Genomic DNA, 15,000 nt, shown 5'->3' with positions numbered 1-15,000 from the left:
ACACTGACTACACTTTCAAAATTCCAGTTTGAATTGACCGCGATCATGACCGTTTATTTGTTTTCCTGTTTATTTGTCCTTTTAAGAATACGCGTTCTTTAGTTAAATAATGATCAAGGAGATGTTTTGGTGTTTTGTTTTCTTCCTCAACAGAGCGGATCTACTCATTCGAGCGGCACGTCATTATGAAGGTGCTGAACAAGTGTTAAGAAGACAGGCCGTTCTCACAGCTACAAAGGTAACACGCAATACATCGTGACGTGCAGAGGTATAAGTTTCAAGAGCATTTGCATGAAGAGGTGACAGCATTGTTCTCACTTGACTTTGGAAAGCAATCAAGTAATTAAGCTTTAAAGTTACTCCAGCTAACTCCAGCTAGTGATTCAATGGTTCGAATGTAATTTGAAGGGTGGATTGCTTATTTGAGAACGCAACACTACCCACGAATCTACTTTAAAAATGTTTTTTTCTCCAGTGAAAAGAAGGAAAGATCTTTGCTCTTACTATAGTTTAGTTTAATTTTTGCTCTTGTGTATAAACTAACATTTATTTAAAGTATATTTTGCTAATTATTATCTTACAGTTTTTCCGTGCGGAATTATGCAATGAAGTTTCCATGGGACACTGGGTGATTGCAGAAGCACCAGGTTTGATGTACATTGTACATTTTTGTTTCACTTGTCTGTTACTTCTTAACCAGTAAGACTAATTATGAGCTTTTGTTTTTTAGCCCGGATAGATCTTTCCGGGGGGTGGAGTGACACACCTCCGATAACATATGAGCAGGGTGGGACAGTACTGAATGTAGCTGTCAAACTCAATGGACAGGTAAGGTTTCTTTTTGAGTCTGACTTTCACTCAGAAATAAAGAAAAACGTAGACCTTGCGCGTGTAAAGAAATGTGTTGACGTTGTCAACACCAGTCCCCCTCGAGCTCAAACATGCATAGGAGACTCGACGCTTATAGCATATCATGGTATTTTATGTTACACTCCAGTATTAAAAATTCAATTCAAATAAGCACTGCCTTATAAACGTAATAGCGGTTTAAGCCCCACTTGGCAAAAGGATATGAGTTACCCACTTGGAAGTGGGATGAGGAGGGGGAGGAGGAGGGGTGGCGTCAATGACTCACGTCTTTCGATTTATTCAATCTCAAAATAAAGAACCCAACCGAGCGAGTACTGCAAACAAAGACAATACGTAAAACAAGTTAAAATAACTTGACAACAGGTGAAAAAGAAAGACAAGCGAAACAAAACGAATCCGAAACTTACAACTTGAGACGATGTGATTTGAAGACAACTGTAACCGAGACGAAGTCGAGGTTTTTTATTCATCGGTATTCACCGAGTCTGAGGTGAATAATTGTTTTAGTATAATTACATAGATGGTTATTTGAAAATTATGCATTTTCTTTCAAAGAATTTATTTCTTCGTCTGTCAACTCGACAAAACGGCTTGCCGCCATTTTGGAAAAACCGCTTTGGTGATTTTCGCGTTATAATCACCTCTTCAAGTGCAGCCAATCAGCGTAGAGAATTTTCAATAATCACCTATCTAATTATAATAATACATCTTGTTTACCTTCCAAAATTTTGCATAATCATTGTTTTCGATTTCTCTTGGGACCAGAAGATGTCCCAAGAGAAATTGAAAACAATGCCTATGCAAATGTTTGGTGGGTAAACAAGGTGCATTATGGGATTTGAGAAAGTGGAGAAAAGAAAAACAGAAAGCAAAAAGGATATATTTCTGGCGCATTCATTTACACATTTATCTCTGGTCTGAGCGTGATTTGAACACGGAAGGTTTGCATGTAATTTCATGAAGCAACTTCGCCGTTGGACCAAGCTGCTGCTTCTCAAGTCGGTAGTTTGCTTACCTGTATAAATGTGTGTGACATCTGTCTACCCTACTTGTACATTTTAGACATCATTTGATATCCCTACCAACAGTGTCACATTTGAAGATGTTTTCGCCCATTTTTCGCCCTCTTAATGACAAAGCCTAATTACAGGCTGCGTGCCCTTTAAGTTAACAAGGCTGGAGTTTTCTCAACTTTTAATCGACTTCACAATTTCTCTAGAAAGTAACAAAAGCCCAAGTTCGCAAAATAAAGGAGTAAGTGATTTTTGTTTTGTTTTTATTTAGTTTTAACTTTAAATTACTTATTCAACTAATTCAGCGTGCAGGACAGTCGCGCTCTGACACTAAGTCCATTGTTTTGTTGCGTCTTCGTAGCCGTCGTCGTCGTCGTCGTCCTATCGCAAGGTCCTTAAAGTTACGATCTGTGGCTTTGTAAAAGAGTATCGATAATCGGTAGGCTGCGGGTTTTGATCTCAGGAATCCTCAGAGATCCAGTCATGTCAATATACACAAACTGACAGAGTCCGTCAACGGACGAACGGATCATGGAATTATTACGTTCTGACGGGCCGTATAAACTGGTTGACGTTCCGTTCGGTTTGATCAGGCCATAAAGTAGCGAGTCGATCTGTATCGGCGTGACTATTCCGTGGGTGGGGGTAGGGGGAGAGCAGTAGGGGGTGAAGAGTAGGGGATGAGGGGTGAGGGGTAGGGGGTGGGGGTAGGGAGTGAAGGGTACTATAGCTGAAACAACCCAAACCCTTACCAAAAGGCTAACCATAGGCTTAAACATTATACTTTAGATAATGACTAGGCCCAAGGTTTGGGTTGTTTCAGCTAAGGTACCCTTCACCCCCTACCCCCACCCCTACCCCACCACCCCCGGAATAGTATTTGCCAGTCCGTATACGGACTGCAAAAAGCATTTCAGCTCATTAGTAGGGCTCAAAAGAATTTCAAGACCCGTATTCTCCTCGTGGCCGATGACACGTTACCGTTTGTACAAATTGTCAAATGTCGAGTAGTGCGGATTTTTCTAGCATTCTGGCCCGGGTTGCTCGAAGCATGGTTAGCGCTAACCAGCGTTAAATCCCATGTAAACCTATAGGTTTTGATAGCTCTTAACCAACGGTTAGCGCTAACCAGGCTTCGAGAAACCGGCCCCTGGTATCATCTTCGGGTTTCGATTAGATTTATAACCACTTCGTTTTCAGGTTCACACTATTTGTTTTTAGTAATTCTTGCCATCCGTCGCCTTTGCTTTTGCATGCCTTCCTTGCACATGATCTATCATTCATCCCTTAGACTTGAGATTGTCCTTGTAATCCACTCGGAAGATAACAGCGTCAGAGTAGTTTGCAGTAAACTGGATGACTTAAAAAACTACACCCAGCCAAATGCGTCAGGTATGAAGACCTTTTTACTCAGCAGTCTAAACTACAATTTATCTTGAACAAACTTGAAGGAGCGCATTTTAAAATGCACTAAGGTTCGCATAGCCGTAATTGAAAACTCTTTCTGGATTATTTGGTTGGATATTCCACGGTAAGGCTATTCATTTGAAAGCGTCGGAACAGTTTTCGTCGTGTGCTGTATGTTACGCTTTTCAAGGGGTTCATAGTTCTGAGGCTGTGGAATGTATCCTGAGTTAATTTTGACCGCGTTGTTACGAAAACTACTGAACATGAATTTTCTATGGCGCTGTTTATTTTGTTCACATAGTTTTTTTCCATTTGAGTCTCTTCAAAATTGTTCAGATATAATCATTCGGGTAATATTTTCTGCTCGAACTTATACTCGCTCACTCTGAGAGATAAAATGTAATACTCTGCATTGTTTGGTTATCCGTTCTGAACCATTCAAACAATGTGATGCGACTTCAGAATTTAATTTTTATAAATATCTCTTTCCTTAGGCGCACTGCTAAAGGCTTGTTTCTGCTTTCTCGACATTGTGACCCTTTCATCAAAGGAGACTTTAAGTTACCAACTGTCAAGAAAATACCAGGCAGGCTTTGAGCTCCACACATGGTCAACTGCCCCTCAAGGCAGTGGCTTGGGCACCAGCAGCATTTTGGCTGGAGTCATCCTGGCCGCGTTACTTCGAGTAACAGGTCGCACGGCGAGCCTGGATTCACTTGTTCACGCTGTATTGGTTGTGGAACAAATGTTAACCACTGGAGGTGGCTGGCAGGATAATGTGGGAGGCTTGGTACCTGGTTTCAAGATCTCACGGTCCCAGCCTTCTCTTCCGTTGAAAGTGGAAGTGGAGAAAATTGAACTAAGCGAAAAAACTGTTAACGAGTTCAGCAAGCGCTTGGTTTGTTTTTACTCTGGGCGGACAAGACTTGCCAAGAATTTATTGCAGGTAAACGCATACCATAGACAAACGCATACCGGACAAAAGAGACTAGGAAAGAAGTAGTGTGGTAGCGATATGACTGCTTCGACTAGCACTGCATTAGCACATTCTGAGTTTCGAATGCAACCGACTATAGGTGTTTTATAAGGATACGCACCATAGCTCCCTGCGAGGTCTACCAGCTAAATGAGTAGAGAGCATCTGCGGAGTTATGGAGGTCGTTGGTTCGAGTCCTTTCGCCCCTTGCTAAGCAACTAGTTTTCAACATATTGAGTTTATGACCCTTTTACATTTCGTTTGCAGAATGTGGTACGAAATTGGTATGCAAGATTTTCAAAGATAACAAACAACGCAAAAAGCTTATTGAGCAATGCAGAGGAAGCAGCTAAAGCTCTAAAGGAAGGTTTGGATGCTGTAATTTTTAAATTTGTGTTCTCCGCCTTTTGTAGCTGAGGTAGGGTTTGGAAACTGGTTTGGAAACTGGTTGGGAAGTGGTTATTTGTGTTTTTATGTTCACAAAATGCCTGGCTTGATCCGAATGCGTTTGAGAAAGTACTGTGTATTAATCAATCAATCAATCAATCACATAGGGCTTTCATGACAATGATATGACCATGCATATTGCTTATGTGCTTTCTTGCCTGCTTAGCAAGAGTTCTTGTCATAACGCACCCTGCGTGGCTGGCAAGATTGTCACCGTGGGAGGTAAATAAAAAGCGGCGAAGTTGCACGGAGAATGGGGAGGGAGCGCTCCTCCCATTCTCCGCTCGTTATCTTCCTCCCGCCAGCTACGCAGGCGAGTAAGAATGAAGAGCCCCAATTTTCGTTTGTTCACTTCAGAATTTATAAAAAAATTCATTTGGAAAGAGTAGTGTGGCAGCTCGAATCAGCCAGCAGTTGCTTGGTTTTATAACAGATTTTAAAGGGAACCTCCACTAAAACAACAAAGTAACTTTAAGCCACAGAACATAGTCTTTGCAATTAAAAATTTTCAAACTTTTTCCAATGAAAGCGCTCGTATCGGAAAAAAATTGAATTTCAAATTAAAAACGCTTGTTTTGGCTTTCAAATTTCACGGGGGCCGCCATCTTGAATATTCGTTACGTGTCGTGGTTGCCCTATTGTTCCGACACAAAGAGCGATTGTTTTGGAACAATAGGACAACCACGACACGTCACAATTATTCAAGATTGTGGCGCCCCCAAAACAAGCTTTTTGAAATTAATTTTTTTGCAGATACAAACACTTTCATTGGAAAAAGTTCGAACAATTTTAATTGTAAACATTATGTTCTGTGGTTTAAAGTTATTTTGTTGTTTTAGTGGAGGTTCCCTTTCAGGACGGTGCCTACTATTGTTACTGTGCATACGTTCTGCGCATCTCGAGATACTCGGGTTTCCTATCGGTGATGCTCACCAATACAGGGATATTTTTGCGTGGTTTAAAACTATCCGGTGAAAATTGGGGGTAACCATACATTAAGCCAATCGCATTCTTCCGAAAGCTACTACTGGCCCCTTGGGATTCGGGATTCCTTGCAAAATAAGTCCTGGCTGTATGCTTTGCCAGGAGGGAGAAAACACTGCACTAAAACAAGTATCCCACTTAAGACTCGGTCGTTGTAATATGTAAGCGATGTTCCAAAATAAATATTGCATAGTATAAGCATTGACCTTAAATAATTTTATTAGCTTTCAGTCAACAGTGACTGACACCTTTCTCCGATCATATTTTCGCTGTATTTCCAGAAAATCATCAAATGTAAAAGCAGTTTGTTTCAATACCACGCCTATGCTATTGTTACAGTATTTCTCTTCGCATCGATGTTTCTTTGATTGTTTCTTGTCATAATTCTTCTAGGAGACATTGAGAAATTTGGTGCATGTTGGACGCGATATCGGCATCAGAAACATCTAATGGCTCCAGGTGAGTACGGCAAGCGCAATTACAGTAGTTTAAGTGCCTATCACCTCAACACTTTTCTACTTTATTTATTCTCCGAAATCGTCCCAAATATACGTCGTGTTGTTCTTAGAATCTTTTGATTGCAATTTCACTTTTTATTGGCTTTGAAAGACGGGGAAAAGGGGTTAACTTTGATCCAAAACCGAGGAATGAAGGGGAATGGATTCGATACCAGGTTGACGTCACAAACCTCTTTGCATTGAGATAAAACAGCGAAGCAAATAGACCTTATTCACGATAGCTGCCATGTTGGATTTGCTATTGTCATGCAAATTAGCTAGACACTTCTGAGGGGGCAAACAACACAAGTTCGAGAGGTTATAACGAACATCTTAGCCACACAGATAATTTTTTTCATGTTCATTGAATTTTTATCACCTAAGTAGAATAGAATGCTTACACAAGTTACTTCGATTTTTTTTACTGAAAAATTAGGAGATAACGAAGTAGAAAGTCAAAATGTCGGAGGCAATCAAAAGATATAAAATTATTATAAAAGGTACTTAATTCTAAATTCTAAAATGTACTTTTAGCAATGTTAATTCAATATTTCGATGAAACGATTTTCCGAAATTTGCCTTTATTCCAATGTTTGCCCCCCAGCATAACACATGGCTAATTTGCATGACAATTTGAAAACCAACATGGCGGCTATCGTGAATAAGGGCTATTAATTTGTCACGTCAACCGGGTATCGAACCCATTCCCCTTCATTGCTCGGCTAGTGGATCCTTTTGTTTCTCTGCCTCAAAACAGAAAGAACGGTGGAGAATGATTGGGAGAGTTGCATCAACTCGATAAAGATTAGTGCAAACAATTGGACATTCGTTTTTTGTTACCTAAGGTGTAACGAAAGGAAAAGCTTGAACAATTCAGACTTGAACGGGATTTGAACCCGTCACCTCTTCGATACCAGTGCAGTGCTCCACTAATTGACCTCTCAAGGCAACTGGGACTGAGCTGGTCATTTTGGTAGCGAGAAACTTGAAGAGGATATGCATATGAAGAGACTTAACTTATACAAAAAAAAAACACATTGGCACTGGAATGAACGTTACGTAGGCAGTGACGAAAGAAGGGCCTGAAGAATCAGTCAGGCTTGAACGAGATATGTCTTTAAGTAATAGATAAAATATGAGCGGGAGACCTTTATGGGAAGTTAAAACGGCGAGCCGCAGGCGAGCCGTTTTATAGCCCATAAAGGTCGGACGCGAATATTTTATCTTACTTGTGAAATGAAACAATAGATTTTGATTGTTATGTTAATCACGTGGGCGTGGAGTTGTCCCTTAGGAGTTTAGCATTGAATTTAGCAATCTATTTTGGTAGAGCTTTTGTGGTAGAAACATGGCTGGTTGGTTTCGCTCTCCAAAGAGTAAAGAAGAAGAGACTAGTCTAGTGTCGGAGCAACTCCGAAAGCAACACAATACAACGCTAAATGGGGTAGAAAAGTCTTCGAGGAGTGGCAGCAGCGACGGCAAAATAAATGTGCAATGTGAGAAGTTGTTAGAATGGCCGGTCTCAAATGCGAAGATGTTGAAGATGTGACCGTTTCAGTAGAGCACATGTCGGCAAATAAGCTAAACTTTTGGTTGAGCAAATTCAGTTCGTTTGTGAAGTGGCCAAGCAAAATGGATAGCGTTATCCGCCCAATTCGCTTTATTTGTTATTTTATGCTATTAACTGTCATTTGCGTGAGACGGAAGGCGAGGATGCATTAAACTTTCTTGACATGGCACACAAGATTCAAGTAAATTGTTACCTAATAGTGGTGATTGAAATGTCAAACTTGTGATTGATTAATAAACTTTGCAGAAATTTACAGGACTCGTTTTTATGAAAGTTAAGCATACTAATTAGGCAAGTTAGAAGTCTTTATGAAATTTAATTTTACTGCTAATTCAACTAATTAAAAATTCATCAACCCCAGCCTTTCCCTTCTATCTATTCAATCCCTCCCCGTGCTTTCAGACAGTTGAACTTTAACGGGATTTACAAACCAACACATGCGATCTGAATAGTGCGTTTCTGTTGGCTGTCATCCTAATGAATTATTAATGAATTTTACAATGTCTCTTCAAATGGATTTGCGTAGGATTGTGGTCTTGAAGCAATGCTCTGTATGTCTCTGGGCAGTTGCTTTTAGATTTCGTGCTTTTGAACAAATTATGGCCTTGCCCTTTGAACTTCCATTCTCTTAACAGGTTCTGAACCAGAAGGCATTAAGGACTTGATGGAAGCATTGAAGCCCTTAAGCTTCGGTAGGCTCAGTGATTTTTGTTGGTTAAATAAAAGTACCAGGTGGTCGGAGGCCGCAACGTTTTAAAGAGTATGAAACATTAGATTGTTGTGAGGATTACATTACAGTGTTCCCAAGAATGAGCTCCTTTACCAGAAATAAAAGAGAAATAAAAAAGAAGAGTATCAAACCCTCATCAATTTTTTTCTGCTTCCAAACACCATTAGTTTGGTGTTGCTAGAGTTCAGTAGTTGATGGTTATTGCAACACCATTCACTTATTGGAAGTGAGTCATCATTTGAATTAACATTATCAACCGGTGTGTCTCAGTTTCTCAGTTGGAAGGAGATGATGAGCGTTGTGTCGTTTACGTAACTCTGTAATTGAACTACGCTTATCGTGGCTCCGAAGGGAGGTCATTTGTATACGTACTAAAAAACAGGGGGTGTCATGATGATGATGATGATGATAAAAGGTGTTTCTCAACGTGGTTCCAAATAACGGTGTGAACAACACGTTTTGTGCCACGATTGTGTCACAACAGGATCATGGATCGAGACTGGCTAAGTACATGTATCAGTGTATTTTGAGGGTTTCGATCCTCGCGAAGGCGGTTATTAGTCACAGGATTTCGATGTTTGTCGATCATCTTTTGGTTGTCCGCAGTGGTACCAGGTGTGTATATTGTGCTGTTTGAACTTGGTTATCCATGCTTCAGGAACTTCAATTCCGCAAACCCCGTTTATGCTTTAGGGTAAAGTCTTATGTGAATAACCCCTAAAACCCGGCGTTCTTGTGTACCAGTGTGGATCTCCATTCATTGTGACACATTCGTGAGACAAACGATGAACACATCTGTTCAAATCCCTTTTGCTGCAATTTTTGTTTTCAGGTCAAGCGATGGCCGGTGCTGGCGGAGGTGGTTTTATTTTTGTCTTGACCAAAGAACCCAACATGGTGGATGAAGTCAAAGATGTCGTAACCAAAATGGCGGTAGGGTTTCCATGTCCAACTTGGGCCCGTTCAGTTTTGAAAACCTTGACCCTTCTCCATGCATGTGTCTTAGAGCGCTTTTTTTTGTCAGAACTGGCCGACCATACCCGTCAGTTTGCAAAGAGAATGCAACAATTTGAAGGAACACTTGCACGATAATCCCGCACATTCTTCTTGAATAGTGTAAATCATCCTTGCAGTGTGTTAATTTGAAGGCGTTGTAGAGTTCGTCCTTCCTAATGACCGGTCTGGCGTGTCAGTTTTGTCAAATGGAGAGCACCCTTACACCGAAGCGAACTTCAAGAATATCTAAGGGCTAGAGAGGTCTTGAAGTTTTCGTTTTTATTTTCAATTCATATTTATATTAAGTGTCCTCAGGAACTTGTTGCTTTGTGTGCCCGCAAGGGAGGATGGGGGATAGACCACATCCACCATACATAGACCTCTTCCAGTGAGAGGTTTCTTCAATCTAAATTTAGCTCGCGGTCAACCCCGTGGTCATGATGTGCGGCGGCTATTTTAAAGAAGACACCTGATTGGCTAGTTGTAATTCAAGTTGATAATTGGCTGCGTGACTATGGGCACGAGACCAAAATAATTTCAACATGGTCTCTTCTCTGAATTATCGATTATCTTTAATTCCTAATTTGCTCTGAAATTAATGTTGTCGATGATTTAGAACATGCACTGTGTCCCAGGACTTGTGCTAGTGGAGAAAAAAGGAAAATAAGAGTCATATCCGTGGACTGGATTTGAACCCGGAGTTTCTACTCTTTAGGAACTGCTTCTTTCCGCTTCACCACTGAGGATCAAGACACTGCGTTTAAAGAAAAAGATTTATCTAAGGCTGCCATAGAATATCACTGCTGAGGAGCAATTAGGCCTAAGCTAAATTACAAGGAAAGGTTACGTTTATACAAACGTTGGCCGTGTAGCACTTATATTTTAAACAGAGTTAATTGAATAGAGTGTAATGTGAAGTGTTATATTTCTATCCCATATGAACCATGTGAGCGTTAGCCCTAATGATGGAAATGGGCCCACACAAGGACAGAGAAAAACTCTGACCAGGGTGGGAATTGAACCCACGACCCTCTGGTTAGATCTCCGCCGCTCTACCGACTGAGCTACAAGGCCAGAAGGGAGCAGGCCGTGGGAACTGAAGATGTTAAAGTCACGGCAATGAACATGTACAAGTACAAGGAAAGGTACAAGGAAAAAGTTGTACTTGTACATGTTCATTGCCGTGACTTTAATTGCGCCAAAATGTTAGCTTTGTCGTGAAGGTTGGTAAGCGAATTTTTGCAGTGCTTAATATTGTTTGTTGCCGAGTGACAAGATAGCATTTTCAAATATTGTGTAAAATATTGACTCAACGCAGCTAGCGGCGTGGTGGTCAAGTGGTTACGTGACGGGTTTATCAACAAACTTTCCCAGGTTCGAGCCCTTTGTTTATAAACTGGGGTTGTCTTTTCAAACAAGTATGTTCATTTCCCGCAATCCATATCAAACTTTCAGTCTTCTAAATTAACAATAGTAATAACTTCAGAGCAAGTTAGGAATTAGAGTTCTCATACTCATTAATAATTCATGAGCTCAAGATTTACGCATCAGAACAAAAGAAATTAAACCAAAGAACAGCGTTTTTAATAACTCATTTTCCACTGTTTACAACAATGTTTACATCACAATTAGCAAAGGAAGCAGAATTAAGAAATGCACAACCTCGTTTGAGAAGCCACATCAAAAACTCGTGCTTCGTGTTTCATCATAGGTTCCAAACAACACGGTGTTGGCAACGTATGATGAAACACTCGCACTCGTTTTTGATATATTATATAATCGATATTTCAGAGAATAGCTTTCACAGCATGGCACGAAGATTAAAATATATTGGAAAAAAAACTATCATGGGGTATGGGGATGTATTCTCTCCCGTTATCCTCTCTTGGTGCCTAGAAAGACACTTTATTGTTTTGGTGCAAACTTTGTTGCAGTGCATATGATCATAACAAAGGCCAAATGCGAAAATGGCGGCGAGTAAAATATTCTTTTTTATTCATTTTAATTAGACTTGCTAGCCTCGTTGGCATACGTAAAGTTGAAGACAACGTAAGTTGTAAGAGAACTGATTAGCACAAATATGAAAACAATTATAATTCCGGGACTTCAAACGCGATGTTTGACGAGTTGGCCGAAAGGTTTCTGATGTGTCCCTTGGCAGGGATGAAACATACGTATGTAAGGCTAGCCACATAATTATCCATTGTGAAATAATAATTTACTTGCTGCTATTGTTGCATTCGGGCTATTAAAACAGCATTTTCGGCACATGAGATCGCTTCAGCCTTCGCTTCCAGCCTCGCTGCTATGTTTGGCTGGGGACACTTGCACAAACCTTCATCACCACGGGCTTTAAGGATTCAAACGAAAGTTTAGTTTCTGCTGTTGTTTTATTTGTTTTAACGGTGAAGGGTTTATCCGAGGTATGGAGGATTTTGTTGTGGTTTCTGATTCTGCCAAAAATTGTTTTTCAGCCTTCTGGTGAAATCACTTTCTTCGACGTGAGCGTGGATTGGGAAGGGCTGACCGTGACAGTGGAAGCTCCCTCGCAATGAATATAGGGAAAGACTTCAATAGGCCACAATTCATATACTAAACAAAAGACATCATCTCGAGGCTCTGGGGAATAAACTCCTACAAATCCTTATATTTATTCCCCAGAGCCTCGAAATGGTGTCTTTTGTTTAGGACTGAATTTATTTGTCAGACAAGCACCAGTTGTAAACCTGCGCCAATATAGATTGTAGTGTCAAGGTTATATTGTCAAGGTTCTTACCGAAAGAGAACATGAGCAAATTCCCACTGATTGTCGATTTGTCCAGAAATGCCCCTAATAGGCCATTTCCGAGTTCGTGTCTGCCTCCTTTTCAAAACGAGTCTAAGTGCGAAGTTTTACCCCCCGCGGTCACATTCGCGCTAGCATCCTGCTTACTTGGCCAATATTTGGTTACTTAGCACATTCCTAGCTCGTCACAGGTGTGACCGACCAAGCATGGCGTTGCTTGCTTAAAAAAAGAGGCGGAGTTGCTTAAACTTAACAGGATCCGCAACTCATCTCAAGAACGCTCTGTAGTGCTCTTGAACTGTGCTAGGTAGTCAATTCACGAAAGCTGACCAATGAGGAAGAGGGTGGTAATTTGACAGCTTGATCTTTCGTAATGAAGTGTTGATTAAAGGTCTGAGCAGTCGTGGCTCAGTTGGCTAGTGCGCGGCTTTCGGAGCGAGAGGTCCCCGGTTCGATCCTCGGTGACTTCAACGTCTGTTTCGACTTTCCTCTGATCCGTGTAACTATAGCTTTAAATCCCCTTAAAACGGAGCACTGACAGAGGGAGGGGGGTAAAGGGCGCACCGTCTGCTTACATTGATACCAGCCTCGTTGCTGAAGAAACTACCTACGTTAAATAAAGTGACTTTACTTAACTTCATCCTGTGGTTGTCTTACGGACCTGTGAATCATTTGTACTCGAATATGTTCAGGATGCCTTCGCCTAATGACGCTTCCAGGTCATCGCCCATTTCGAACAAGCAAAGCAAGCTACCATTTCTTAACTTATCCACCGCCGATTAATTGCATTACCTTCTACGTCTCCACGGAAATTCGTCGAAGGTTTTGCTCACAACATTTCTTGTAATCCTGCTCAGGCAACTGTTCCAGGAACAGTTGTACGGTTAGACGACAGAGGTTCGCCTTCCTCATCAACAGAAACTATTGAAACTAGTCAAGGAAACAGTTAATCCATTTTCAACGAACGCGCGACTCGAACTGAAGTGCAATGTGACCACGTCATGCTTCCTTTAAACTCTAGCCCTTGCTACTGATTGCTTGACTGCCGTCACAAGCAAGCATGCTTGTGACGGCGAATATGACCGCGGGGTTAGTTTCCATTCATATGCAAAGCAGAACTAATTACCATCAAAAACTTCGCACTTAAACTCGCTTTGAAGAGGAGGCAGGCCATGAACTCGGAAATGGCCTAATGGTGCACGAGGATTTCAATAAGCGTCTCAAAGTGTCCCCCAAATGCTGCTCCTTGATTAAGGTTACCGTAAGCTAGAAATAACCTTGACCTTTGTTGTTGTTGGTTTTTTTTTTCATTCATTTATTTTTATAATATTGTAAAATTATGCAACGTTTCTTCAGTCTGTCTATTGTGTAATTGCTGTACCGGTGTCGTGTTCATTGTAAAATTTAACTGTAATTTTGAAAATGAACTTGAACTTGAACTTGTTGGAAGTAGGTAGCAAAGGCTTAGACTAAAAGAAACACTTGTTGTTGGATGTCGTAATACGGTGTGCATCTTATTAGGTCCATTTCTGGACATAAGTGATTATTATAAAATAATTAGGATAATACGCGCACTCTCATTAGTCAAGAGCTGTGTTTAAATGAGAGTGTAGAAAGACACCTGTGACATCACACGAATTTTGATTGGTTATGTATTGTCAGACGCGCGTTTTGATTGGTTGGTAGGAAATACGAGCGTGTGTCAAGAAAATCTGTTTGAAGAAGTAAAAAACTCTGAAGCATAGTATTGCAGATCTCATCAATGAAAACGAAGTTTTGGCCCGGATCCATGAGATCGTTTGAGAATAACGTTCTCCCTTCTTCATGGCAATCAACTCGGCAAGCCTGGAGTGATACCTCATACATTCTTTACCTATTCCACCAGTTGTGGAGAAAACTAGTGGGATAAATGATCCGTGTTTGATGTCGAGGAATTTTGTCGAGTATAATCGCTTCTTCTCGTTTTCGTGCATTCTACATATCTGTTGGGGCTGGAAGTCTAGCATTTGGGTGGCAAACCCTAACATCAAAGAAAGCGGATCGACCGTTGATTCTATAATAATAGTAATAATAATAATAATAATAATAATAATAATAATAATAATAATAATAATAATAATAATAATAATTACGTGTAATAAAGTGGCTAATGCCGTTAAACAGTGCTCAATACACTTTTTAAGTGTAGAGCTTTAAATAAGAAGATATAACGAAGAGACAAAATTCTGTGTTACTCCGAGTTTCGTGCTTTGAATTTGTGTTTTCTCAAGACTTGGTTTGTCAACCAATTTTTTAAGGGCTGGTTGCTTCGTTGAATAAATTCTGCCAATAAGCAGCTTCTGGTCTGTTTGGTGGTAGTAGTTTTAAGGGAAGTAGTAGTTACGTAATTTAGTTTAGTAGTTTAGTCGTTCTAGGCGAAGCTTCTTGTCTCTCAGCTTCCTCACAAAAAATTTCAACTCGGCTAAACAGGCGTTCATTGAGAAACGAGAAACTCGACCTCCCTTAGAATGCTTGTGGGGAGGCTACATGTAATTACGTGGGTGTCATTGTAAGAGACCAACGACGTTTCGCTGCAATCATTCAAAAACTAATGAGCCCAACAGCCTATCAAAACACCGATAAAACGTCTCGTGTATGAGCTTTATATCTTGTTTTTCTTGTATGCTAATATTCTCCTCGCGCAATTGTAACTATTGTTCTGAGTCCAGAGGGACACGCTTTTTGT

The 15,000-nt window shown here is 40.6% G+C and overlaps 1 protein-coding gene across 1 annotated transcript in view; it reads left to right on the top strand.

Moving 5' to 3' along the window:
- Nucleotides 1-14,017, top strand: part of LOC138018800 (L-fucose kinase-like) — a 38,843-nt gene extending 24,826 nt beyond the window's left edge. The window contains exons 19-29 of the mRNA XM_068865475.1: nucleotides 154-238; nucleotides 584-647; nucleotides 731-828; nucleotides 2,090-2,124; nucleotides 3,175-3,275; nucleotides 3,785-4,236; nucleotides 4,534-4,633; nucleotides 6,091-6,156; nucleotides 8,400-8,456; nucleotides 9,327-9,427; nucleotides 11,965-14,017. Coding sequence (XP_068721576.1) covers nucleotides 154-238; nucleotides 584-647; nucleotides 731-828; nucleotides 2,090-2,124; nucleotides 3,175-3,275; nucleotides 3,785-4,236; nucleotides 4,534-4,633; nucleotides 6,091-6,156; nucleotides 8,400-8,456; nucleotides 9,327-9,427; nucleotides 11,965-12,045 — 1,240 coding nt within the window. The 3' untranslated portion in view covers nucleotides 12,046-14,017. The remainder of the gene's footprint in view (nucleotides 1-153; nucleotides 239-583; nucleotides 648-730; nucleotides 829-2,089; nucleotides 2,125-3,174; nucleotides 3,276-3,784; nucleotides 4,237-4,533; nucleotides 4,634-6,090; nucleotides 6,157-8,399; nucleotides 8,457-9,326; nucleotides 9,428-11,964) is intronic.
- Nucleotides 14,018-15,000: the final 983 nt, after the last annotated feature.

This window comes from Montipora capricornis, chromosome 10 (assembly GCF_036669925.1).
Source record: "Montipora capricornis isolate CH-2021 chromosome 10, ASM3666992v2, whole genome shotgun sequence".
Taxonomy (NCBI): Eukaryota; Metazoa; Cnidaria; class Anthozoa; order Scleractinia; family Acroporidae; genus Montipora; species Montipora capricornis.
The sequence above is the reverse complement of the archived record's forward strand: the minus strand, read 5'-3'. Positions and strand labels throughout refer to the sequence as shown.